Consider the following 25,613-nt stretch of genomic DNA (forward strand, 5'->3'; position numbering starts at 1 on the left):
AAGACTATGTTTCACCTATTCCCCATAGTAATGTGTACATATTGTCTTAGGAAATGTAATCAGGCAGCGCACTCTTTAGCTAGGCAAACACGTGTTTTTGTTTCCTACATTTCATGTATGGGTAAAGGATTGACCACAATGGCTATCCGATGTACTCATTTTTAATGTAACTATCTAATTGCTTAATATATACACTGTACGTTTCGCTTTCTTAAAAAAAAAAAAACAAAAAAAAAAAAAAAAAAGAAGAAGAAGGAAGGGTTTCATGCATGTAAAGCCTCCCTAGCTAGCAGTAAGATCAGCAGCACGGTCACTAATTCTAGGTATTATTTTTCCAAGAAATCACTTCAAATTGTGGCTGCAAAGATCTGATCTCATCAAATACAAAGCCTTCGAAACCAAGGTCATGATCCGAACCACATGATGATCACCCCAGATCGACAAAGCTAGTTCATTTACACTCGAAGTGCGAGCTACCTGATCAAACAAGTCAATAAAATTGGACATATGCCAAACTTCATACGCACCTGCTAAAAAGCTATTCTTCCAAATTCGTCGCACCGATTTACACAGCCATAAACAATGCAAAGTTGTTTCTTTCTCCATTCCACATCGAAAACAAGAGATGGATGTGTTGACGTTTGAGATTTGATGAACATGGTAGAAAGTCATGGCAAGCACGCCATAGGATAGAAAACCTTGATTTTGTTCACCACTTTCAGACCCCATAACTTATCCTGGCTCATACTGTTTTCCCAAATCGTCCCATACCCTTTTGATCAAGAAAATTCCTAAAAGCTAGCTTTCTTATTAAACTCCCCTCCCCCATCAGTTTGAATAGATTGAATATTATGATAATCTGAGTTGAAAAAAAATTATAGAACATGATGAAAGTAGGTAAAATATCAGATTTATTGATAAGTGGATAAATTTGGTACAATCATCTATAAGTTTACATAGTACTGGAAAACCTCAATTGAAGACATGGAGCAAGACCCCAAACATCTTAATGAAAAATTACAGACTTAAACATAGACTCAGTAAAAGGCAACCTATGTATTTTGCTCATTACTCTTTTCTTTGTACAGTACGTACAGCTTTTGATGGCTTGTCCAGCACACAGATATCAATATCATCCACAGTTATGAAGCAATGATTATCTTCAAAAAATTCAGCAAGATATGAGTCAATTCATCATCCTTCTTCACAAATCACAGCTCTAGATGAACATGAGCAAGAGAAACAGCTACAGTACTCGAGCAAATTTGTACATAAAGTGAATCGATCAATTAACCTGAGAAAGAATTGAGCTCAACAGTAGTGCACAGAATATTGAAGAAGCTAGAACTGAACCTCCAGAGCTTGAACTGCAGAAATTATGAAGCTCAAATCACAGATCTAGAGTTTCACCTTGGAGAAGCATGAGATGGTTGAATGCAGAAGCGAAGAGAAGAATCAGACACAGCTTCAGTAAGAAATAGAGTCCAGGATCAAGAACCGCTTTAATACATTTTGGATTCGGGTGCAACTCATAAACCATATTTGATACCGACCAACCCAAATTATAGTGAGTTATGTTTTATATAGTTTCTTTTAATATGTGTGGAGGTCTTATTGATTAAACTCAGACTTATGTAACTAAACCTAGCTAATCCCTCCCATCAGCTGCAGAATCAATTTCCCATTCTCACTCTCGAGCTTTTTTCTCTCTTCTCAAAGACTCAAACCTAGAAGAGGGCAATGAAATTAGTGTCGTCGATGCATTACACCAAGAGATCTGAACTCTGAAGCATCCCATTGTCACACTGAATACACCACATGCCAACTGAAATTTTACATGCATCCGAGTTTTTCAACGAGGCAGTTCTCTATTTCAAGTCTCTTCTTCACCATCAACGCATACTTGTCAACCAAATTTATGTCTGAAATAGCTTCAAGTTTGCAGTTGAGAGACGTATTATTCTTGTCATGTAAGCACGAGAAGGGCACAAAAGTACCTTTTGAACTGCATAGCCAACCATGAACAGCCCTCAATGCAGCTCCAAGAGAAACTGAATCTGTAGAGGGGTAGAAAGAAACAAAACTATTAAGTTATATTGATTTTAATACATCAAGCAAAACTTAAACCTTTTAAAGCAGGATACCAGTATCAAATAGAGCATCCATCTGGTTCATTGTTTCATAAATTTATTTTCTGGTGTGGTTTCAGTACTCATGTATCACAGAATTTGGCTTTGTTGAGTATTCAAGACTCAAACATAAAAGAATTCGGTAATTAACAAGAAAAGAAGAGCTGACACCACAGGATGTACAGTGCTTACCATATCTACGAACTGTGTACAACTCGCATCCAAATACACACGCTGCAATGTACAGGAAGGCACGATTCACTGATGAACTACCAGTTGCTATCAATCGTTTTGGAGGAGAAGGCATTCCATATCTTTCTGCATGACCTCGCATAGACATGATCTGGCCCTCTACTACTGCTCGAGCCTGGAATCAGTAAATTAAACTCTCTTAGAAAGATTTCATGTAGAATGTCATCTACCCATGTGAACAATTGCTATCTCAAACAATAGACCTCATCAAATTTTGGATCAAACTGCTGCTCCACTTCACGTACAGTCACACCCTCCAAAGTGTCACCGGTGAAATTTTCAAGAATGTAGCGATGAAATCCAACTACAAGCATAAACTAGAGTTTAATTGCTGCTATTAAGAAATTAAGACTTAAATGGATATCCCTGCATTCAATATATTAGATATTGCCACCATCTGACACAAAAAGGAAAAACAACAAAAGAAGACAAACAGGAAAACACTTGTGAAACACTGATGTATTGTCAAAGCTTTCTTAGTACATAGCAGACATTCCAATTGATCATTTACCACTGTATAGTTCTACACTCCTACTTGATTCCCAAAGCAAATAAATAGACTATAAACAACCATTGAGTCAGATTTTTGCAACTACAATTTAGCTGGAAACTGCTAGATTCCTTCACAAGCAACTGAAAGGCAACCTAGAGAACGAGGCAATTCAACAGCATATACAAACATTGACAGATCTCAGTCACCAACGGATAAAACAAGTATGAAATGGATAAAATAGTATAAAAGAGAATCCAACCTGGAAGTGGGGGAAGAATTTCATGCTCCGTATAGTAGAAACTCATCTTTCCATCTGTAGCAGGAACTGGAATGTAAAATGGAGAACGGAAAACAATAATCCCAGAAAGAAAAGTAGTTCAGACAAATCACATACTAACCATTTAGGGGCTTGGCATATGTAAGATATGTGTTGAATCTATCCCAAGAACCTTCGCAATAGCGGTTCCGAATACCTAAAATAAAGATTGAGGTCATACTAAGTAACAAGTAGCTATATCACCATTTCAACCATTAGCGATATGTATCAGCACAGGGTACTACCTTCACGAGCTGGAGACCCATTCTTGTAACACAACATTACTATGTAGCTTTTCGTGTCAACAGGATTAGGGAAAACATGTCCTTCTAATCCAGGTTGAGGATCATCAGTAATACCAAAGACCTGAGCAACAGTGATAAGCCAAGTACAACACAAGAAATCAGTGAGATAAGAGTCTGAGAAACTTGAATAGTACATTATAAGGAGAAAACAACTGATATTCTGGTCATGACACGTGCAATATCTTAATTATACTGAATAAATACCAGTATATAAAGATTTGATTGGCCTATGCTCTACAAGATAATGCAATTAGCATTACAATAGATACATAAGAGCTGGTTAGGTGACCTTTACATTTTATTATAGTTTATTAATGAAGAGAAGAGACAATGGGAAAGAGAAAAGAGGACAGAAAGAAGAAGAAGAAGAAGAAGAAGAAGACATGGAATAGTTTAAAAAAAAATTAAATGGCTTCCATAATTATATTTTATTTGTATCATTTTGCATCTCTTCCAAACAACTCTCTTCTCTCTTCTATCAATCTTATTTTTCTCTAATTTACCTAACAAGAGAACAAAAAAAAAAAAAAAAAAAACAAAGATGTTACCAAGCAGAGCATAACAATTTCTACTTAGACTTACAGTATCACTCGTGTCAAGACTCAATCCAAGATCCCCTGGGGTACTTAGGGTTAAGCCTGCATGCCAAAAATTCCACTTTCAGCTGATGAGGATTTAAGAAACAAGAAAGACATGGGACAGCCTCCTACCAAATGAAAGCATCAACTACAGCACACTAAACAGCAGAATTCTTTGTGCAGTTAAAGAGAATTTACCAGTTCAATGAATTTTAGAATATCAGCAACACAAAGCAGTTCTATAAAGGATCCGCTTCTAAAAATAAGAAAATCAGGCACCTGCTAATCTGTTAGGATTTTCTCCTGACCACTGAATAACCAAGCAATCCTTGTTGAATTTATATCTGAAAACAAAGATAAAAAGGAAAAACATAAGAGTATAAAAGTGAACTCTTATGTTATCGTTTGAAAGATTGAATGTACTTCTCAATAATGCTTCCAATCAGTCCATTTTTTTTTTCACTAATATAGAGTTTACTGTACTTGGACTCACCATTAAAACTTCCTCTTGGGAAAAATGAGGGGGAAAGACCCAAACAACAGCATTAAACTAAACAGACAGCTCCAACTCGAGGTACTCTATCAATATCATTAACAACAGAGGAGGAAGCGAAATGGGATACTCATCAAAGCAGCGGTAAGTGGTAACCACCCAAATCCATGGAGTTTCTCAAATTTTCAAAGAATCTAAGACTATAACTGTATTTTGCAATGGTACTGTACACTTATTTAATTTGTGATCCATTGAAGTAGCATATTGTGCAAAACACAGTTCAATGACAACTGGTTCCATATAAGATTATAGAAATTCGTATAACCTTCTACCTTCTCATGTAAAACTTGATGCACCAAAAAGAAAAAATAACAAATTCATAAGAAGTTATGAACTCTAGTAAAGAGTTAAATGAGTAATGTCAATAGACAATTAATTACATGCCAAGTTGCCTACAAAACGGAGGAGAATAAGAACATACACACAAACAAATAAACTGTAACTAACCTCTCCACGAAATAGGGAGCAATGTGACCAGCAACAGCATGGGCAGGGGCTAATTTTCCAAGTTTATCCTCCAGGTCAGGGGCAGTGGCCTTCAATAAAAGTAAATCACTAAAACAATTAATCAACTGGAAAAGGTCAACTGATCGATTATCACACTCTTAGGAAATGTTCCAAAAACTAAGAATGGATCACAAAAGGAGATAGTAGAAAATTACTGTGATAATGACATACCTCTAATAGTACTTTAGACCAGGTCCTTTTCTTTATATCCATCAAGTTCATCCCTGCACCATCACTTTCATCAATACACGCATATCCCCCAATTAGAAGAGACGCCATAAAAGAACTAACAAGAGAGATCCTCTCAGTGTTGTTATAAACTTCTGGATGTGCCTCGAATATCTTCTTGATCTGTGGTCCTGTGAATCTTTCGTACGCGCGTGAACCTGTAAGTTGGGATAGCTGTAATGCTCCGCCAACAGCATTCTCTAACTCTTTACATTGTGCTGTGGTGCTGCTGTCCATCCATATTGGCGATTCCTTCACCGAAAAGGCATCATTTAGCTGATCCACCAATGGCACTTTGGAGTCCAATGATGACAAGATTGAGGAACTCCCATTCTTCCAATAGACACTACCATGTTGCTGCCCACTACCGGAAACAGCAGTGATCTTCCCAAAATCCAAATGTGATTTCGAAAGTTTATCGAGTACAAGATCTAGAGCTTCTACCCACATCAGGGTGGGAGAAACAACTCTACCATCAATCGAGGCATCTCGGTAAACTCCATCTTTGGTTTTGTAATGAGCCAAACAAGTGTCAAATTGGACAAGCTCTGAGGTAACAAAATTGAGATTGGAGTCTAGCACAGTTGCCTTCAATGACCTTATAGTACAAATCAAAAACAAATCAATAGCCAAAATTCATGTTTCGTTTCATATCACAGACAATGGCATTACAAATAAGATGATTCATTTTTCATGCATTGACTTGGCTGTCAAGGAAACGCAGTAAAACTATGAGAATCATCAACATTGTCAATGAGTGAATTGGGTTTTTCTAATTTTGTGAGAATGCACCAATGAACAACTATGAGAATCATCAACATTGTCAATGAGTGATTTGGGTTTTCTGATTTTGCGAGAATGCATGGAAAGAAATAAAGAAAACCAGGAACTTACTGGGTAGAACTGTCAAATCCAAGGAAATAAGAATCCTTAGGGAGAGAGAAGTCTGCCATTGGAGTTAATTGCTTCTTACTCTGGTTTTAGCCAACAAAGAGTGAAATTGAGCTAGATTGGTGAGTTTGTTTGATCTAGTTGTGTTGCTTATGTTTGACGAGTGAAGCGGAAATTAGTTAGCAAAAAGGGGTCGTTGGAATCCATTAGAGTCGGACTCCTTTGGCTCCGGATTATAATGTCCAAAACCCATAATTTGAGGTTTTGATGAAGACCCACCCACCATAGGATTAGGGGGAACGAAAAGATGGGAAGTTTTCTATTTTGCTGAGAGGTACAATTTGAAATCAAAACCCACTGGAACCACCTCTCCAGTTTGGTGTTTCTATCTGGAGATAAGAGAAAAAATCTATATTTTTTTTTTTTTGAAATAGAAGTTGAATTCATTAGATCAACAGCAAATAGGCTGAAGTCTACCAAAACTTACATAAGAAATCCGGTAAAAACCGGAGTAACCTACCTAAGCTAAAGCAAACCTTTAAAGATCACTGGGTCGCTCACATTTAAGCGAGCCTATACAAGAATGAAAAAACCTCGCCTCCTACAGAAAGAAATCATTCAACTAGCCCTCACTTGCCAATCACGCAATTGTGGTACAAACAAGAGACTAGAAACGTCATAGAAGACTCATAGAAGTTAATCCAACCTCACACAGGCTCAAACCCTAATATATTAGGGCCCCAATTGTCTGGACCCGAGCCCAAGCCCATAGGCCCAAGCCCAAGTCCAGTCTTGTCTTGCAGAAATAAATCTTGTTGCAGAAATAAAATCAAATAGGCCCATCAGCCCAAGATTGAGCCCAGGCCCCTGCCCTATCAGCCCAAGATTGATCCCAGGCCCAAAGACCCAGGCCCAACCCCAAGCAAACAGAGGAGGAGCCGCTCTACACCGCTGCTCCTTCGCTTGCATGTCCTCCGGCGGCCAACCCTTGGCCCACCACATCAGAAGTGCACCAACTCGCCGAACCCGCCGCCTTGCCTCGACTAGATCAACCGCTTCCTCACCACCAGCGACCTCGATCGAGCTTGACGCTGCCCCAAAGGCCGAAGCCTCCCTTGCAGCGAATTCCGATCACCACCAACTGATGATCAACGCCGATCCAAACCCAGCGGCCGGATCTTCACACCAACCCAACCAGAGATGGAACGCTGACACTTGATCCCAGCGCCGATCTGCTACACCAAAGTCTCGATCGAAACCCGACCTCGATCTGTTACACCTGTCGGGCTTCAACCAAATCCGGCCAGCCCACCCCGCAACCCTGGAAGAAACAGTGAGGGGAAGGTACTCGACGACAAGCGTCGCTGCGCAGGTCGGGATCCGGGAGGATGGCGCCGCCGCTGTGAACTCGAAACCCTAGGAGAGGCAGGGTTTTTCTAGTATGATGTGTACGTGATTAGTTGTTTGATGTTGGATGTCCAAATATGTTTTTCCCGCAAATGATAATCTTTAAGCCAAAAGGGCAAAGGCTAGCTATGAAATCTCTCATTCATCTCTGATTTTTTGTTTTGAGAAAAAATCTATATGCATAAGAGTGAAATGTTGTTTGAAAAAATCTTTTTCAATTTTGATTTTATTAAATACCTTCTTATCCCTTAACTATTAAATATAATTTCAATTAATATATGATGTAATGATCTATATATTTTTTCACACATACTTTGACTAACAAAGCCTCGTCTCTTAATATTAGTATAGATATATACTAAAGGGTGGTGCTATTCGCACACCCATTTTCTCTATTCACACACCCCTTCTAATTTTCCATTACTTTAATACAATATTTTTTTATAAATTACTCTAACTACCCTCTCTTGTAATTATTTATTTTTTTTCTTTCTATTTGGCAAGTCAATCATGAATTAAACATCATTATACAATAAACTAATTTTTTCTCATGAATGTCATTGCTGATTTAGAAAAAAAAAAATGTTGGGCAAGACGAAGTGCAATATGTCAAAAATTCTGCAATTAGTGCGGCAACATTTATGGCTCAAATGAAAAATCACGATGTAACTGATTTTGGGGATTTAGGTATGTCATGATTGCTATATAAAACTGAAGAAAACTATAAGCATATCACCCAAACTAAAGGAGATCCAAAACCTTTCACATCTGATTAAGCAACGTTGATTTAAGATATCATTCACAGTGACAAAGCATTCTACAGAGTGATGATATGACTAAAGTCAAAATGAAATCAAAGCGTCAACAATTTCAAAATTATCAATCAACTCAAGTCAAAATCATGATTAGCAAGCAAGTCATACCAAAATCAAACTAAGACGAACAGAACGCACACATTTAAAGCTCCCAATCCACCGAATCGCTGAGTAATTGATCTTTTTAGCGGAGAGCGATGGATTGAAATACACCAAATAATTTTAGTAGAATCTTACCAAGAATGATGGATAGGGGCTCGAATGATCATTAAACTCATATTTTTCTTTCATGTCTCTATTACAAATCAGATGTAAAATTTTCTCCAAAGATGGGTCTAAAGTTGCTTGTTCTACCATAATTAAACTTCAAAGCATCACATTAGAGAGATAGAATGACTATGCTAGAAAAGTTTTTGATAGAAAAGAAAAGAGAAAATTGCAGAGAGCCTTGAAGTAATTTGTGTCTGTAGGAAAATAAGGGTTTAGGATTTGGGGATAATTGACTTGCCAAAAAGAAAAAAGAAAAAAGAAAAATAAAATAAAAAAAATAAACAGAATTGCAAAGGAGGGTAGTTAGGGTACTTTGTAAAAAAAAATTAAATTAAAATAATAGATAATAGAGGGGGTGTGTGAATAGAAAAAATGGGTGTGCGAATAGCAGCACCCTATACTAAATAGTGGTTATTATTGGTTTAAGAAACTGCTTTGGTTAAGAAACCATCCATTTTCCATTTCAAAAAACAAAAAAAAATAGCCACCCAACTTTCTTACCAAAAGAAAAAAACACCAACACACATGGAGTGTGGGCACATGCTAGTATAATCAAATCAAACCCGATTTTATATATAGACTCTCTAATTTATAGAATACTATTCAGTAAGTGTAATTCTAGCAAAATTATTTCCTAACAATCTGCACAATATCTTCTTTTCCCCATAAATCTCTATTTTTCTTTTCCTTTTTCATTATTTTGCCATCTCCCTCTTTGTCACACACACACACACACACACACACACACACACACATATATATATATAGAGAGAGAGTGCGTGTGTGTTTAGGAGTTACAAGACTGACACAGCGGTAGTTTTGTATTTTATTAATTGAGGATATTACGATATCATAGTTTCACTTTGCAGATGAGGAAGAATGTGTCCAAATCCGAACTCTCCTTAATATTTATGAAAGAGCTTCGGGACAGAAAGTCAATTTTCAAAAGAGTAGTGTTGCATTTAGTAATAATGTTGAACGTTAGTGATCCGTGGGATCTCTAGTTAGCTTTAGAGAGAGAGAGAGAGTGACACAAGATGTATAGTGGTTCGCCTCCGCATGAGCGGGAGACTACGTCCACTTGAAAGCTATACTAGTGTGTCGAGCCTTGCAGCCTAACAAGATTACAAAGTATGTAATGGGATCGATGAGTTGTGGGAGGAGGCATTCCTTTTATAAGTGAAGGAATGCTTCTCCTTTACATTGTTTTCGATGTGGGACAAGAAACCACACTATTCTAGTCTTGAAGCCTAGTTGTGATGGCATGTTGGCAAGGGCGGGAACGTGGCTTCCCGGTGGCGGATTTGCGACTTCCGGATACCGCCGCGTAGCCTGAACATAGGGCTACACGATGCATGTCTCGGTTGGGCCTTGCCATATCTTGGGAATGTCCCAAAGTAGGTGTTACTTATGCTTGGTGATGTAGCAAATACTCCATATTATTGGAGGTATGTACAAGTCCCCGAAGTCCCCAAGTAAGAGGAGCTTCTTGGTTGGGGAGTTCAAATCATGAAGTCATCAAGCATAAGTAACCGGGCGGTACGGAGCCCCCTACAAGTCCCCGAACTCCGTAAGCAAGAAGGGACTCGTTAACCTGCACAACAAAGGCAAGAAGACAGGTATATGTAGAATGCGCGTTTGCATTTGGGCAACAAATGTGAGTTGCATCGATATGTGTTTTGGCATATATAAACGTATGGGGTGCGTGATACATGGTCGTGTGAGCATATGGATTGCATATGATAAATGTGTGATGCGCACAAGGAGATGTAAGTTGCATGAGCGGTGCGAAGGGAAGCGTTTGTAACGTGTAAATGATGAGTACGTGAACGCTTGTGTTGGTTTGGTTGTCGCTCGTATTAATGGAACGCGAAAAAGAATTCAATTTGTCGCAAGCGACAAATGGTAGAAGAATTCAATGTTCCATTAACGTGTGGTGTATCGAGTAGACATGAGCGTAAAGCTCGAGGATTTGTCGGGAAGGCATGAGCGGAAGCTCAATGGGTTGCCGGGAAGGCATGAGCGGAAGCTCAATGGGTTGCCGGGAAGGCATGAGCGGAAGCTCAATGGGGTGCCGGGAAGGCATGAGCGGAAGCTCAATGGGATGCCGGGAAGGCATGAGCGGAAGCTCAATGGGATGCCGGGAAGGCATGAGCGGAAGCTCAATGGGTGGGCCCCTGCTAGGCCCGCTAGAGAGTCCCCGACTCCCCAGCCATGACGGACCTCCGGATGGTCGGTAATTTGTTTGTTGAGGGGGAGCTGCACGGAGCAGAGGGTGTTGGGTAGCGATCCCAATCTTTGGTACCCAAGCGTCGGGGTTAACTGCCGGATCAATGGCTGCCGTAGGCTGTGTTAACTAGTCCCTTGCTGCAATGCCGCGTAGCGGTCAGTGCTATTATGAGGCGTTGCCTTACCGCTTGGCGGTTTGGTCGTAGACCGTAGACTCGTAAAGTTTGTATCTGCACGAAAAAATGACAAACACAGAGAGCAAGTATGTACTTGTAATAAAGTTTGTTAATAACACTTCGTAGGCATGCTTAATGGTCATAGAGACATGTATAGTCATGGTATCGGCGGTAGCTCAAATTGCAAGAGCGGAAGAGACAAGAGGAATGCACTTATCTTATGCCGATTTGGAGGCTAGCGGAGTTGGCCGAGTGTGACGGTCCATTGCTTGTGGCGGATAAAGTATTCCGATAATGTACGTCAACTCGTAGTTGAGGTTGAATGCTCCATAGAAATAATTGAATTTCCTTAGAACAAAATAGGGGATTAGTACATGAGTATGTAGAATCACTAGTAATAGTTTGCATTTAAGCAATGTTATGTTGACAACTTTCGGCACATATACCCAGATAATCACATGCTTGTAATGTGTGTGTGGCTTATTTGTGCACAGCAAAAACATAAATAGCAAGCGAGTTATGAAATATCAACTATGCTTTTAAATATCAACTGAGCAATCAGTTTAACCAAGGAGGACATAATATATATGCTGTCGTGGGCTTCTACTTTGCAGTCATGTGCAGATAGTATATGTGTACGGTGAAGCGCACATGGCTATCAATCAACCACAGATGATGAATCACAAGTACTTATCTGGTTGAAGCCTCTCTCTGGAACGTGCAGGGAGAGCGTGATTTCGCAGAGAAGAGCGTGAGCTGCTTGCTCGAACCAGCAAGACCCTTGGGTGCCCGAAGAAGAACACAGCCACACGTCGGGTGTCCAGAGCATATCGGCGGTTGCTGGGTTTGAAGAACATGGCCTAGATAGCGGTGGCCAATTGCCTGAATACTGTGGTCTTGATGGGTGGCTTTGCTGCACATGAAACCAATGAAGAGACCTGGTCTCAAATCGAAAAGATTGAAAGCGGACGCCCGGGGGAAGAACATGGAGATGAGCCCATGTTGGTGTTTGAATGGCCGGAGTTGATGATCGATCGAAAAATGAACAGTGGCTGACGGAGACTAGCGGGAGAAGCGCCGCTGAATGGAGCTGGCGGTGGGTTACCGCTGGGTCAGAGATGGTGCCAGCAGGGGATGTGGCTGGCGGGGGGAGAGTCGCTTGCTGCGGTCCGGCGGAGCGTGCAGTGAAGCGGTGCCTCGAGCGCAGCGGAGCGTCTTGGCGATCTCGGCGGAGCGGAGCTCCAAGCTCAGCGGGGCGGAGCTAGCCAGTGGTAGCTATCGGTCCTCACAACGGACTCACCTGGGCTCAGCGGAGGTCGAAGTTCGGCGGAAGTCAGAGCTCAGCGGAGACTCGAGACCCGGAGCTCGGCGGATTAGCGGAGGATGCCAGTAGAGTAGAGCGGAGAAGCTAGCGGAGAAGCCAGCGGTGATGGCCAGTGGTTGGCTGGCGGAAGACTCGCTGGCGAAGGATGCTGGTTAGCAGAGCTCTTGGACGGCGGAGAAGTTTGGCGGAGCGGAGCACTGGGCCGGCGGAGCGGAGTTTTGGTGAAGCTCCAGCTAGCAGTGGTGCTCGGCAGTGCAACATCAGCAGAGGTGCTGGCAGGTAATCTCGGCGGATAACGCCTGGCGGTTGAAAGAAGGTGAAGCTGGGTTTGGCCAGCGGTTTGAGGAGCTCAGCGGTGACCCGAAGTCAGCGGAGGCATGGTCAGCGGCGGGGGGAGTTGGGCGGAGCGGGGCTCGCTGGGACTTGAGAGAGTTGTTGCCGGCGGCCAGATGCAACGAAGAAGAAAGAGGGTGGCCAAAGCAGATCTCTGGGTGTCCAGAGAGAATTGGCGCCCAAAATTTTTTTTTTTTTTTTTTTTTTTTATAGTTGGCGTTGACCTTTGAGTTGGGCGTTGACCAAAAGTTGATCAAGCCTTGATGGGCATTGACCGACTCCGCCGGGCTTTGACCGACCCCGCCGGGCGTTGATCAAGCATTGACCGGCCCATATGCTGGTGTTTCTGCAAGTTTTGACCACTCTATGGGCGTTGACCACGTGTTGACCGGTGTTGACCGACCATGTTGGGCGTTGACTGGACACTGACGGGCCAAAGCTCGTGGTAGGTGATGAAGCCTTTGTGTGCCGGCTTCCCACAGACGGCGCCAATGTTAACGTTAGTGATCCGTGGGATCTCTAGTTAGCTTTAGAGAGAGAGAGAGAGAGTGACACAAGATGTATAGTGGTTCGCCTCCGCATGAGAGGGAGACTACGTCCACTTGAAAGCTATACTAGTGTGTCGAGCCTTGCGGCCTAACAAGATTACAAAGTATGTAATGGGATCGATGAGTTGTGGGAGGAGGCATTCCTTTTATAAGTGAATGAATGCTTCTCCTTTACATTGTTTTCGATGTGGGACAAGAAACCACACTATTCTAGTCTTGAAGCCTAGTTGTGATGGCATGTTGGCAAGGGCGGGAACGTGGCTTCCCGGTGGCGGATTTGCGACTTTCGGATACCGCCGCGTAGCCTGAACATAGGGCTACACGATGCATGTCTCGGTTGGGCCTTGCCATGTCTTGTGGATGTCCCAAAGTGGGTGTTACTTATGCTTGGTGATGTAGCAAATACTCCATATTATTGGAGGTATGTACATCAGTCAAGACAACTTACTTTGGCCAGCATACTGGAGGTTAAGTGTGTCAAGGAGCATGACAAGTATCTGAGGCTCCCACTTAGGGTTGGGAAATCCAAAACTGCTATTTTCGCATACATTAAAGAGAAACTCTCCAAGAAATTGATCAGTTGGAAGTCAAAGATTTTGAGCTCTGCTGGTAAAGAAACCCTCATCAAAGCGGTGGCGCAAACTATGCCATTGTACGCAATGAACTGCTACTTGTTGCCTAAGGGATTGTGTGATGACATTCACCAACTATGTGCATCTTTCTTTTGGGGAGACACAGAGGAAAAAAAGAAAATCCACTAGAGAAGTTGGGAAAGGATGTGCCTAACTAAGAAAGAAGGAGGTATGAGTTTTAAGAATATTTATGCTTATAATTTAGCTATGCTTGCTAAACAATGTTGGAGGCTTGTCACAAATCCGGAATCTCTAATAGCCAAAATATTCAAGGCTCGTTACCATCCTTATACTTCATTTTGGGATGCTGAAGTGGGGGACAACCCATCCTATTCTTGGAGGAGTTTAATGCAGGGCAAACCTATATTAAAAGCTGGAGTTGCTTGGCATGTAGGTAATGGTAGCAACATCAATATGTGGAACGACAAATGGATTCCATACTGTGCTCAATATCTCATCCACAAGCCCGAGAGTTGCTCTTTGGAAAAAGTATCAGAGTTAATTGACAGTGCGATCAGACGATGGAATGAATCTCTTATCAGGCAAGTCTTTCCTTCTACTATTAATTGCTGAGAAAATACTTTGTATTCCCTTAGCTCGAAGACACAGTGAATATAGGTTATTTTGGAGACCTGAAAAAAGAGGTTTCTATACTGTTAAATCTACGTATTGGATAGCACGAGAACAAGTTGGCTGTGTGCTATCATCCACATCTCACGGAGATCCCTACAAACCACTTTGGAAGCGGATTTGGCATGCAAAAGTTCCAGGGAAAGTCCAAATATGTGTGTGGAGGGCCTGTAATGACCTTCTCCCCACTAAAGCAGCGTTGACTAGGAAATGCCTACAGGGAGACACAAATTGCTTATTATGTCCAGCACGCTTTGAAAATAATGCTCACATTTTCTGTATTTGCCCTGTGGCGCAAAATATACTTGCAGCTTCTCCTTTCAATCTGCAGAGTACTGCTCTCCCTCACATGAATTTCAAGGACTGGTGCTTGGAGCAGGCCATCCATATGCAGCAAGATACTTTCGAGAAGTTTGTGATGATTCTTTGGGCCATTTGGAAAAACAGGAATAACATGTTGTGGCATGGAACAAATCAGCCACAGCCCGACATTGTCTTTGGCGCACTATCGTGGTTGGAAGAATTTAGATCAGCTCGGCAAACTGTGCAGCAGACAACCAAAGTCAAAAGACAATGGAAACCGGCTGGCAATGATATGTGGAAACTCAATTAATGTTGATGGGAGTTTCCTTCCAGGTCAAACCAAAGGTGGAATGGGTGGAGTTTTACGTGATGCTCAAGGTAATTTCAGGGCAGCCTTTGCCCTTCCAGTTTGCAATGTAGCTGCTGCCAAGCAAGTTGAATTGATGGCAATTAATCATGGACTAAAATTCCTGCAGTCTTTTCCCAACCAGCACGTTGTGCTAGAGCAGATTGCCTTGAAGCCACCATGGACATTGATAATCCGAGATATGACCTACTCGAGTTTGCGGCCCTTATTGATGATACACAGGCTGCCTTAAGGGCTAGAACAAATGTTCAAATCACATTCGCACCAAGATCGTGCAACACTGTGGCTCACAGACTGGCAAGTTTAACTTTGGAAGACACTTATAGTGCTATCTGGTGTAATGTGCCTCCAGATTACATTCTGGATGGTCTAAACTTTGATTGTAATCATCAAGGCTAATTTGCCATCAATACAGATAATTCTTCTATTAAAAAAAAAATGTTTTTGGGTTAGTGGGCTAATGGAAAATTTTCTAGAATTGGACTTATGGGTCAAAGACCCTTAATTTATATGTTTCCAATATGAGCATGGTATAAATAAAGATAACTGATTACATGTCACAATTATGTTGGTTATTTTCATTATTTATTCTCACTTTTCAGCATATGAATAGGTGAGAGTTGTTGGAGTTGATATTTGGGAATAGGGAATAGGGAATGAGATATGAGAGTTGTTGGAGTTGATATTTGGGAAAAATGCTTATATTTTTATAAAAATAACGTTTAGCTACTATATTAGAGATGCTCTTAGAGGTTTTTCTTAAAAAAAAAGAAAACAAAAAACAAAAGACTTTGATATGAATATATTCATCTACAATATCATATACCTTGCTATATATCTTTATTTTAGATCCATTTAATAATCTTTATGTCGGTTAGTTAACAAAAAATTATTGTACTAGAACATTTTGAGCATCATGGAGTTATTTCTTCTTGAGCTCTCACATTCTTAAAGCTGGGTCGTGTCTATATTCATAGAGATTTGTGGAATTGATGGGCTTGTTTAGCTCTACTGTCATAGATAAGTGTTCTTGGCCACGCAAATCAACTACATGCATTCGGAGATTAAAGGTCAGGGGTGTTTGGTGAATAAAACTCTGCATTGGGTAGATCATAATGATCATGCACCACTAGTAAGGTCTTTTGATTTAGAGGAGGAGAAATTTTGGGAGAATGTGCAATGTCCATGTTCTATTATGAGAGAACATACTTTTATTGGGGGAGTTTTGAACATTTGAAAATTCTCTAGCATTGTACTCTTTAACTTTTGACAATGATTCCAGAACAAGTCCCAAAGAACACAAAATATGGGGATGAAGGATATGGGGGGTACATGATTCTTGGACTGAAATGGCAAATGTAATTTCAGACCAACTCTAGAAACCACTTTGCATTTCAGAGTCTGGTGAAGCACTTGCCATCCTTTTAAACATTGTAGCATGGTATAGTCCAAAGGAAAAGACATTTGAGAATGTAACTAAGTCTGCGACACGTGATCGTTGGTTTGGATGAACTAAATCTATAGAGACTAATTTAGTTCTCCCATAATCGGCAGTATGGCACGTATGTGACATACGTCTCGTGGTCCTTTGGTGGCACTAATACAATTTAACCAACAAGTTAAGATTCAAGGAATCAATAAACTAACCAAAACACAAACAAGATATTCTCTAAGCTTCAAACACATGCAATTTATTCCTCATATAATTAAGCAACAAAGAAAATGACTCAAAAAGAGTGATAATTTTCTCATCAATTCAAAACCCTTCTCGATAAATCACCTAGTGACAGAATACCCCTTCTCCATCCATTTTTTCACTAAATAGATAGATTTCTTTCACTAAGGACTTTGAACTCTCTTTCTCTCTCTGTTTCAGACACTTCTCATTCTCTTGGAATTAGAGTTTTTGTTGTCTAAATTTCAAAACCAAAACAGAAAAAGGAGTTTGCTCATTCTCAACTCTGACACACTCTTTCAATTTCATATACAAACAGAGAAGACACACAAAAAATGAGATCGTTGATTTGAGGCTATGTATTACAATTATATTGACCAGTTTGGCTCCTTCCTAAACCACTTTCGCAATCACAGATGCAACGCATGAAGGCCATTCGTCACGGCTTTCTGCTAAGATCTTTGGAAACCCTAATAAGACAACCCTAGAATCGATTAGATTAGGAATTGGGGACAAATGGAATTGAAGAAGGGCTAGCTAGCTGCCCAAAACCAGAAGTTCAATTCTCAATTCTGCCCAAAGTACCCTAAATTACCAAAGAGCAGTGGAGGGAGGCACTCACTCAGTTACAAACAATATTTATATGTGGGGAAATTGAGGTTAATGAAATATATATATATATATATATATATATATATATATATATATATATATTATCCAGAGCGAGGCATCGCTTTGAAATTTCATAGCGAGGTTAGGGTTTAGGGACACTTTTTGGTCTCATATCCACATCTCGACTGTTCAGTTATTAGGTACTAATGTATAGATCATCTATGCAAACTTTCAGCCAAATTGATGATCTTTAAGGTATCTAACTCACTTAAACCAGTGGACGAACTGAATCTGTCCAACCTAAACCGTACTAGCTTTAAGGCAGTTATCAATGCTTTAACGACCATCAATTTGGTTGAAATTTTGCAGAGATGATCTATACATTAGTAGCTAAAAACTGAACGGTCGAGATGTGGAAATGCGACCGAAAAGTGACCATAAACCCTAACCTCGCTCTGAAATATTGGTGCTCTTCCTAACAAAGGGGTTGGTAGCATCTTGCTGACAAATTTTCAATTTTGGATCCTTCCTAAGTTTGGAGGCAATTTTTGACTCACCATCCTTTTTTTGTTTCATGGGCAACACATTTCGAAATAAAACACTATTTTTGTTAATTTTTTTTTTTATAAAAATAAATTAATATCATTAGAAATCAACAGCCAAAGGCTATAGTCTACATACACTTAAACAAGCATTCCGGCAAGAAAATCCAGCAAACCTACCTAAGCAAATGCAAACTATTTAGATCTAAGGGACGCTCACCTCAAGCGAGTAAAATTAAGCAAGAACAGCCTTGCTTCCTAAAAAAAAATGAAATCATTCAACTAGCAGTCACTTGCCAATCACGCAATTGTGGTACAAATAAGAAAACTGAAAACGTCTTAGAAAGCTCATAGAAGCCCTCTTGACTCACCTAGGCTCAATACCCTAAGAAAACCTAACCCCAAGCAGCCCCAACTTGAATCCAGGCCAGAAGCCCAAGTCCAAGTCAGAGCACACAGAGCAGACGCACGTGCTCAACGCCTCCACCTTCATCGCAGCCCACATCGCCGCGACAAGTATTTCCGGCGTCTGACATCTCCAGAAGGCCATTTTGCCGCCGGATATATTTGATTGTTTGTTACAATATTTGAATAATTTAGAGAAAATATTAAAACAAAACAAAACCAAGCAAGATTTGTTTCCAACTTTCAAAAAAAAAAAAAAAACAAAACAATTTTATTCCATTTAGTTAGTTTTTAATATAAATCTCTCTAAGTGTTCATGTGAAAATGCATGCAATTGTTCATTGATATCTATAATTTTTATAAAATTTTGTTATGAACATAGACATACACATTTGGGGATTTATCGATTCATGGGTTAGTTTAGTCGCTCATAAGTCTCAGTTAGGTATATCTTAAGTCTGATACTGATCAACTCTATCATCTCAATATCATGAAAAAGTGAAAATATTAGGAACTTTGATTTCACCATTTTCAGAACCACCACCAACACTGACTTTTTTGACTAACCGAACTAATGATAGCTTTCGTCAAATACAACGTAGATCCAGTCTAAATCCGACCAAACTTAGCCTATAGTAGGCCAGATCCATCAACCTTGTCTATATGCAGCCAGATCTAGCTAGTTCGTGACTAGATTTAGTAGATCTACATGATATTTAGTCAAAGAGATACTCAGCCAGATTCTAACAAGTAAATCACTTCATTCCAAAATGATTAACCAAGCAAAACCACAATCCATAATTTTAAATACTAAAAAAGAAATATTTAAACCATAATATTACATGCATTAAAAATCTAACAATAAATCGCATAGAGAAGTATACACATATGATACTAGAAAATAAAAACTCTAAATTCAAACAAAGATATCGATGAATTTGAATTGCAAAACTTTGAAATGCAATTGAATACAAAACAAGAGCAATTGAACCAGCTTTACCTAATTTCTTTGATGGTTGAAATCTAGTAGAAGTCTAGGCTATGATGCTTAAGATTTGAAACTTCTTGCCTCTATTAGTGAGTGACAGATCTAAAAGAAAAAAGAAAATGGACACGTCTACGAGGTGGAAACAAGCAAGATAAGATTTGGAAGATCAGGCCTGGTACGAGAATGCGGCCAAGAGGCTACGTTATATAGTGAAACATGAAAGAGGACATTTAGGGTTAGAAGGACATAATTGTAATTGTTTTTAGACACGTGTCAAAAAATCGTGGGAGCATCACTTCGTAATTGTCGTCTTTGCCGATTCCACGAACATAACCTTAAATTGGTGCAATGTCGTGCCCCTTAACCCTTTTGAGGTTTAGTCGAATTCTCAAACATGTGACTTTATAAAGGTTAATATAGTAATTTAAAATAAGTATAAAAATTAGTTAATCACAACCGTTATGAGACTCACCTTAATTAGGTAATATGATAAATTTATACCATAACCATGTTTTACAATAATGACTCGAAACTTGATGAACCAACTTTTGGGTGACAGTGAGTGCTAGAGGAACAAATTTTTTCTTGTACATTCCTGATGGTTCAAAAGTCCTACTTCCATTGACGAAGTTGTGTTAGCTCAGTGGTTAGAGCACCCACTACCTAAAATCGAGGTCATGGGTTCGAGTCACCATGGGGGTAGGAGTGAAATCATTTGATTATCTTTAATAAAAAAGATTAAAAAAAGAAGAAGTCCTACTTCCATTTCCATTTAGGGGTAAAAATTTCATCATCATCCTCATTGAGGAGCGAATTCTTCTTTGGGACCCAATTGCTCTTTTCATGTTACTTTTTATAATTCGAGTTGACTATTTTGATTTATGTGATAATAAATTAATATTATATGATGTAGATAAGTATTATCTATAAATCATGTAAATAGAGTTTACATATTCTGTAAATAAATATATAAAAAATAACGAATTAACTTTGGCGTACCTAAGATTGTTGCAATTGAGATATTCTCGATGGTTCAAAAGTACTACTTCCATTTCCATTTGGGGATAACGAGAACTTTCATCGTCATCCTCATTGAGGAGCGGAGTATAAATTATATGATGTAGATATGTATCATCGATCTATAAAGCTTAGACAAAAAAAAAAAGTATTATCTATAAATCATGCAGTGGCCTATTGGTTATTTAAAACTAACGTCCATGATCCATAAGTTCAAATTCATTGACATGGTTATGGGTTTAATTTATTTATTTTTCATTATAATTTTACCCAAAGTCACTTCACATTTGCACCATCATATTCACACCTTAAGCACCTCCACATCCTATGCCTCGTTGCCGTCGTGACGATTGCCATGGAAATCTTAGTAGCTAGATAGAATGCAAGTATGTCGTAAAATGAGAAATTAAAGAAACATAAATTAGAAATGATTTGCTAGTAATAGAAGTAGAATTGTGACCACAAACCTCCAAGAGGTGTTGAAAATTGTGTGGAGTAAATTTCAAATGGGATGGTTCAAATTAGATGTAGATGGCACCAGATTTGGCCATACGGGTAAGATTGGTTGTGGCGGGGTGATTATAATTAGGTGCAGCAATGGAGATTGGATGCGTGGTTTTCAGCTAATATTGGCCAATTGTCAAGTTCTTGAAGCTGAAATGTAGGGTGTTTTACGTTGGTCTACATATTATACGCATGAACTTGGTATAAAATCTATTATACTTGAATAAGATTCGAAGACTCGTAACTTTTATTCCAAAGCTGCAACAGTAACAATCATTCTCTTAGAGCTTTTCTTGGTAGCTACAAGCTCATTCTCACCTTTTTTGAAGAATTAGTGCTTAACCACACACACACACACACAAACATTTTAGCAAATTGCCTTGCTAAGAGCAAGTGCACCCGTAGTCAAGAAAAGGCAAAGTCGAGAAGTCAAGAATTCGACCGGTCAAGTTACTATTCACTGCCACTGGACATGGGTTTACACCCGTTGTTTTTCTTGCCCGGTCAACACTGTTCATTATTATATAATTTTGGGGGGGTCTCGAAAATCGACTTTTTACACATAATTTGGGAAAACTTCCTTCATGAAAGTTATAGAGATCGTCGATATGAGTTCGTACATATGTGGAATGCAAAAATCGGAGTTTGTATGAATTTATTATGAATTTTTGAAATCTGAAAATTTTCTATAAAGAGAAAAAAAAATTATATTTTATTTCAAAGGACCAAAAACTGATTCACACGCAAGAAACAACTGCGCTCCCCCATTCGTCCGTGGAGAACACGCCCTCAATCCACCGCGTCTGTCTCTGCGCAGTACCTCTTACGTCAGCCACGAGCTGCTTCTCTCCAACCTTGCAGCAGCCCAAGCTTGGGCAAGAAAAAAGGCAACGGCATGGAATTATTCTTGCCCTTGGTCAAAGAAAGGCAGAGTTTGCCTGGTTGAATTTACACCGGTGGAAGGGAGATTTGACATTTGACTGGTCACCACATCATCATTCCATGGTTTTGCCCGGGCAATCCAACACCGGTGGACTTGCTCTAAGTTTAGCTATTTTTTAGAGCTCAGAGATCAAATATTCAATAAAGTTCTGATGATAACTGTCACAATCAAGCCAATTATTTTTTGTGTTTTTGTTTTGGAGCGTTATGTCCCTATTACACAAAAAAAAAAAAAACATATCACCACTTCGACAAAAAAAGAAAAAGTTAAAGCAAACCTAAATCCCCTTAAAAGATAACTCGGACGAAAAACAGAAATTGAAATTCACACTTCATAATATATAATATGTAACTACACACTTTTTCTTTTGTTTGAAATTCTTACAAAAAAGTGTAAAACACTGTTGAGAAATTATAAAGAAATGAAACGTCGTCGTTTCAGGAGCTGCCAAAATATCTAGGGAGACAACACATGATTTGTTTCCCTCTAATTATTGCCCCAATTGCAAATTTAAAATTCAAACGGTCAGTTAGTTAGGGCCAGCCAGGCTGTGGTGAATGATGTGGCTGGCCAACCCTAATTTAACCCCGGTCAACTCAACTAACCCCGGTTAGATCCAATCCCTCCCTCTTTATAACCCAACCCAACCCCCTTCACCATTTCTCACCCAAAACCTAAACGGCGTCTTGGTAAACGCCGCTTCATCTTCTTCTCCTCCTCCTTCTCCTTCGTTTCAAAACCCTAACCCTAATCCCCCGAAAATGAGAGAGTGCATTTCGATCCACATCGGCCAGGCCGGAATCCAGGTCGGAAACGCCTGCTGGGAGCTTTACTGTCTCGAGCATGGGATCCAGCCGGACGGCCAGATGCCGAGCGACAAGACCGTCGGCCGCGGCGACGACGCCTTCAACACCTTCTTCTCCGAGACCGGCGCCGGCAAGCACGTCCCGCGGGCCATCTTCGTCGACCTCGAGCCCACCGTCATCGACGAGGTCCGCACCGGAACCTACCGCCAGCTCTTCCACCCCGAGCAGCTCATCTCCGGCAAGGAGGACGCCGCCAACAACTTCGCTCGCGGCCACTACACCATCGGGAAAGAGATCGTCGATCTCTGCTTGGATCGGATCCGGAAGCTCGCCGACAACTGCACCGGGCTTCAGGGATTCCTGGTCTTCAATGCCGTTGGTGGCGGTACCGGGTCGGGTCTCGGGTCGCTTCTGCTGGAGAGGCTTTCTGTGGACTATGGGAAAAAGTCCAAGCTCGGATTCACTGTTTATCCTTCTCCTCAGGTTTCCACATCTGTTGTGGAGCCATATAACAGTGTGCTCTCCACTCATTCGCTGCTTGAGCACACCGATGTGTCTGTTTTGCTCGATAATGAGGCCATTTACGACATCTGCCGCCGATCCCTGGACATTGAGCGTCCCACCTACACCAATCTCAATCGCCTCGTCTCTCAGGTATTTAATCAAACACTTCTTGTGCATAGCTGATACCGATACCGATGTGTTTTAAATGTTGTGAGTTATTATATTGATGGATTTGAATGTGATTATTGATGATGATAGGTTTAACATGAATTCAATTAATGATGATTAATTGAAGATGTATTTATGGTCAAATACTTTTTGTGGTTAACTAATACTCTTGTGTTTTTGAACTGGATGACTGGTTATAATTTTGCGTAATTAATACCTGTGTGCTTTGAATCTCCTTATTGATGACTATGATGGGGTTAACATGAACTTGATAAATGATAAGTAATTTGATATGTGTTTTGATCAAACAGTTTCATAACTAATACTAATGTGTTTTGAATTGGATGACATAATGGGTTTTGAATCTGATTGGCTGATAATTTTCCGGGATTTTTAATCAACACTTTCACATCTAATACTCATGTCTTTTGAGTTGGATGACTGATTATAATATTGGGTTTTGAATCTTATTGGTTGTCAATTTTAAAAAATTTTAATCAAACATTTCCATGTCTAATACTGATGTCTTTTGAATTGGATGGATGATTATATTGATGGGTTTGAATCTGATTGGTTGTCTTTGCTTTTATAGGTGATTTCATCATTGACAGCCTCCCTGAGGTTTGATGGGGCTCTGAATGTGGATGTGACTGAGTTCCAGACCAACTTGGTGCCATACCCAAGGATCCATTTCATGCTCTCCTCCTATGCTCCTGTGATCTCTGCAGAGAAAGCCTACCATGAACAGCTCTCAGTGGCTGAGATCACCAACAGTGCTTTTGAGCCAGCTTCCATGATGGCCAAGTGTGATCCTCGCCATGGCAAGTACATGGCCTGCTGTTTGATGTACCGAGGAGACGTGGTGCCTAAGGATGTGAATGCGGCTGTGGCCACCATCAAGACCAAGCGTACCATTCAATTTGTGGACTGGTGCCCTACTGGGTTCAAGTGTGGTATCAACTACCAGCCACCCACTGTTGTTCCAGGCGGTGACCTTGCTAAGGTGCAGAGGGCTGTGTGCATGATCTCCAACTCCACCAGTGTGGCTGAGGTGTTCTCCCGCATTGATCACAAGTTTGATCTGATGTATGCCAAGCGTGCTTTTGTGCATTGGTATGTGGGTGAGGGCATGGAGGAAGGAGAGTTCTCTGAGGCCCGTGAGGATCTCGCTGCTCTGGAGAAGGATTATGAGGAGGTTGGTGCCGAGTCTGCTGAGGGAGATGATGGCGATGAAGGAGATGAGTACTGATTCTGTTTCAATATGTTGGTCTGGTGATAAAACTTCATGCTTTATGTGCCTTTCTATTTTACTGTTATGTTTCGTAATGGATGCTTAATACGGATAATTGTTGTGGGTGTGTGGTGTATGTGCTCTATGCATCATACCATTGTAGCACAAGCACTTCTATCTTAGTATATGTTAAAAGTTTCTATTGCTTCTGCAATATATCCAATCTATCATAATATGTGTTTAATGAGTCCTGTGTTCTCTACTGCCATATCATAGATGATTCATGTTCATAGCACAGATGTTTTTCTATACTGCTATAGTGTTATGTTGCTGCTTGTGCAATCTATAACATTATGCTTAATAGGTTTCTTTTTTTGTCACATGCATTTTCTGTCGCTGTCTGTTGGTGGGCAGATTAGAGTGTTATTTAATCATAATCATTCATAGCACAAGGCCACAAAAGTGTCTGGTGATGTTTCATAATATTGCTTGCTTACTGGCATTTTCAAATTTCATATTAAACCTTACAGATTTGGTGGTTTTACTGAACTAGCAATTTTAATCCATTAGTGCTGCTACAAATTTGGAATGGTAAAATTTCAGCAACGTAGTGATGGAACATGGAAGCCAACCAGAAGCATAAACTAGAGTTTATCAATTTTTTTTTTTTTGGCCAAAATCAGTTGCTGTTTGCTGCTTACTTTTATGATAAAAGTATAGATAAGATCATAAGATGGTTCAAAGACAGATGGATCCAGGCATTACATAAAATGGAGATACATCAAGAAAAATAAGACAAACAGGCAAACACTCATGGCAGTTGTTCCCAGATCCCCGTCCTCTAGTTATGAGCATTATTTCATTAAGCAGCCTTTGCGGTCCTACGGGGCGGGCAGGGCAATGAGGTACCAATTTGGAGTGTTACATAATTT

General features: G+C 40.1%; 2 protein-coding genes across 2 annotated transcripts; one reads left to right on the top strand and one right to left on the bottom strand.

Moving 5' to 3' along the window:
* Positions 1-905: 905 nt before the first annotated feature.
* Positions 906-6,633, bottom strand: LOC133745380 (xylulose kinase 2-like). The gene is made up of 11 exons (XM_062173440.1): positions 6,256-6,633; positions 5,305-5,959; positions 5,074-5,162; positions 4,353-4,417; positions 4,078-4,133; positions 3,436-3,556; positions 3,273-3,347; positions 3,134-3,187; positions 2,585-2,685; positions 2,322-2,496; positions 906-2,057 (listed from the first exon to the last, which is right to left on the bottom strand). The coding sequence occupies exons 1-11, from the start codon at positions 6,312-6,314 to the stop codon at positions 1,834-1,836; spliced, it is 1,674 nt and encodes a 557-aa protein (XP_062029424.1). The 5' UTR covers positions 6,315-6,633; the 3' UTR covers positions 906-1,833.
* A 15,987-nt stretch (positions 6,634-22,620) lies between these two features.
* Positions 22,621-24,928, top strand: LOC133706626 (tubulin alpha chain-like). Its single transcript, XM_062132159.1, has 2 exons — positions 22,621-23,432; positions 24,043-24,928. The coding sequence occupies exons 1-2, from the start codon at positions 22,734-22,736 to the stop codon at positions 24,697-24,699; spliced, it is 1,356 nt and encodes a 451-aa protein (XP_061988143.1). The 5' UTR covers positions 22,621-22,733; the 3' UTR covers positions 24,700-24,928.
* Positions 24,929-25,613: the final 685 nt, after the last annotated feature.

Source organism: Rosa rugosa, chromosome 4 (genome assembly GCF_958449725.1).
Source record: "Rosa rugosa chromosome 4, drRosRugo1.1, whole genome shotgun sequence".
NCBI lineage: Eukaryota > Viridiplantae > Streptophyta > Magnoliopsida > Rosales > Rosaceae > Rosa > Rosa rugosa.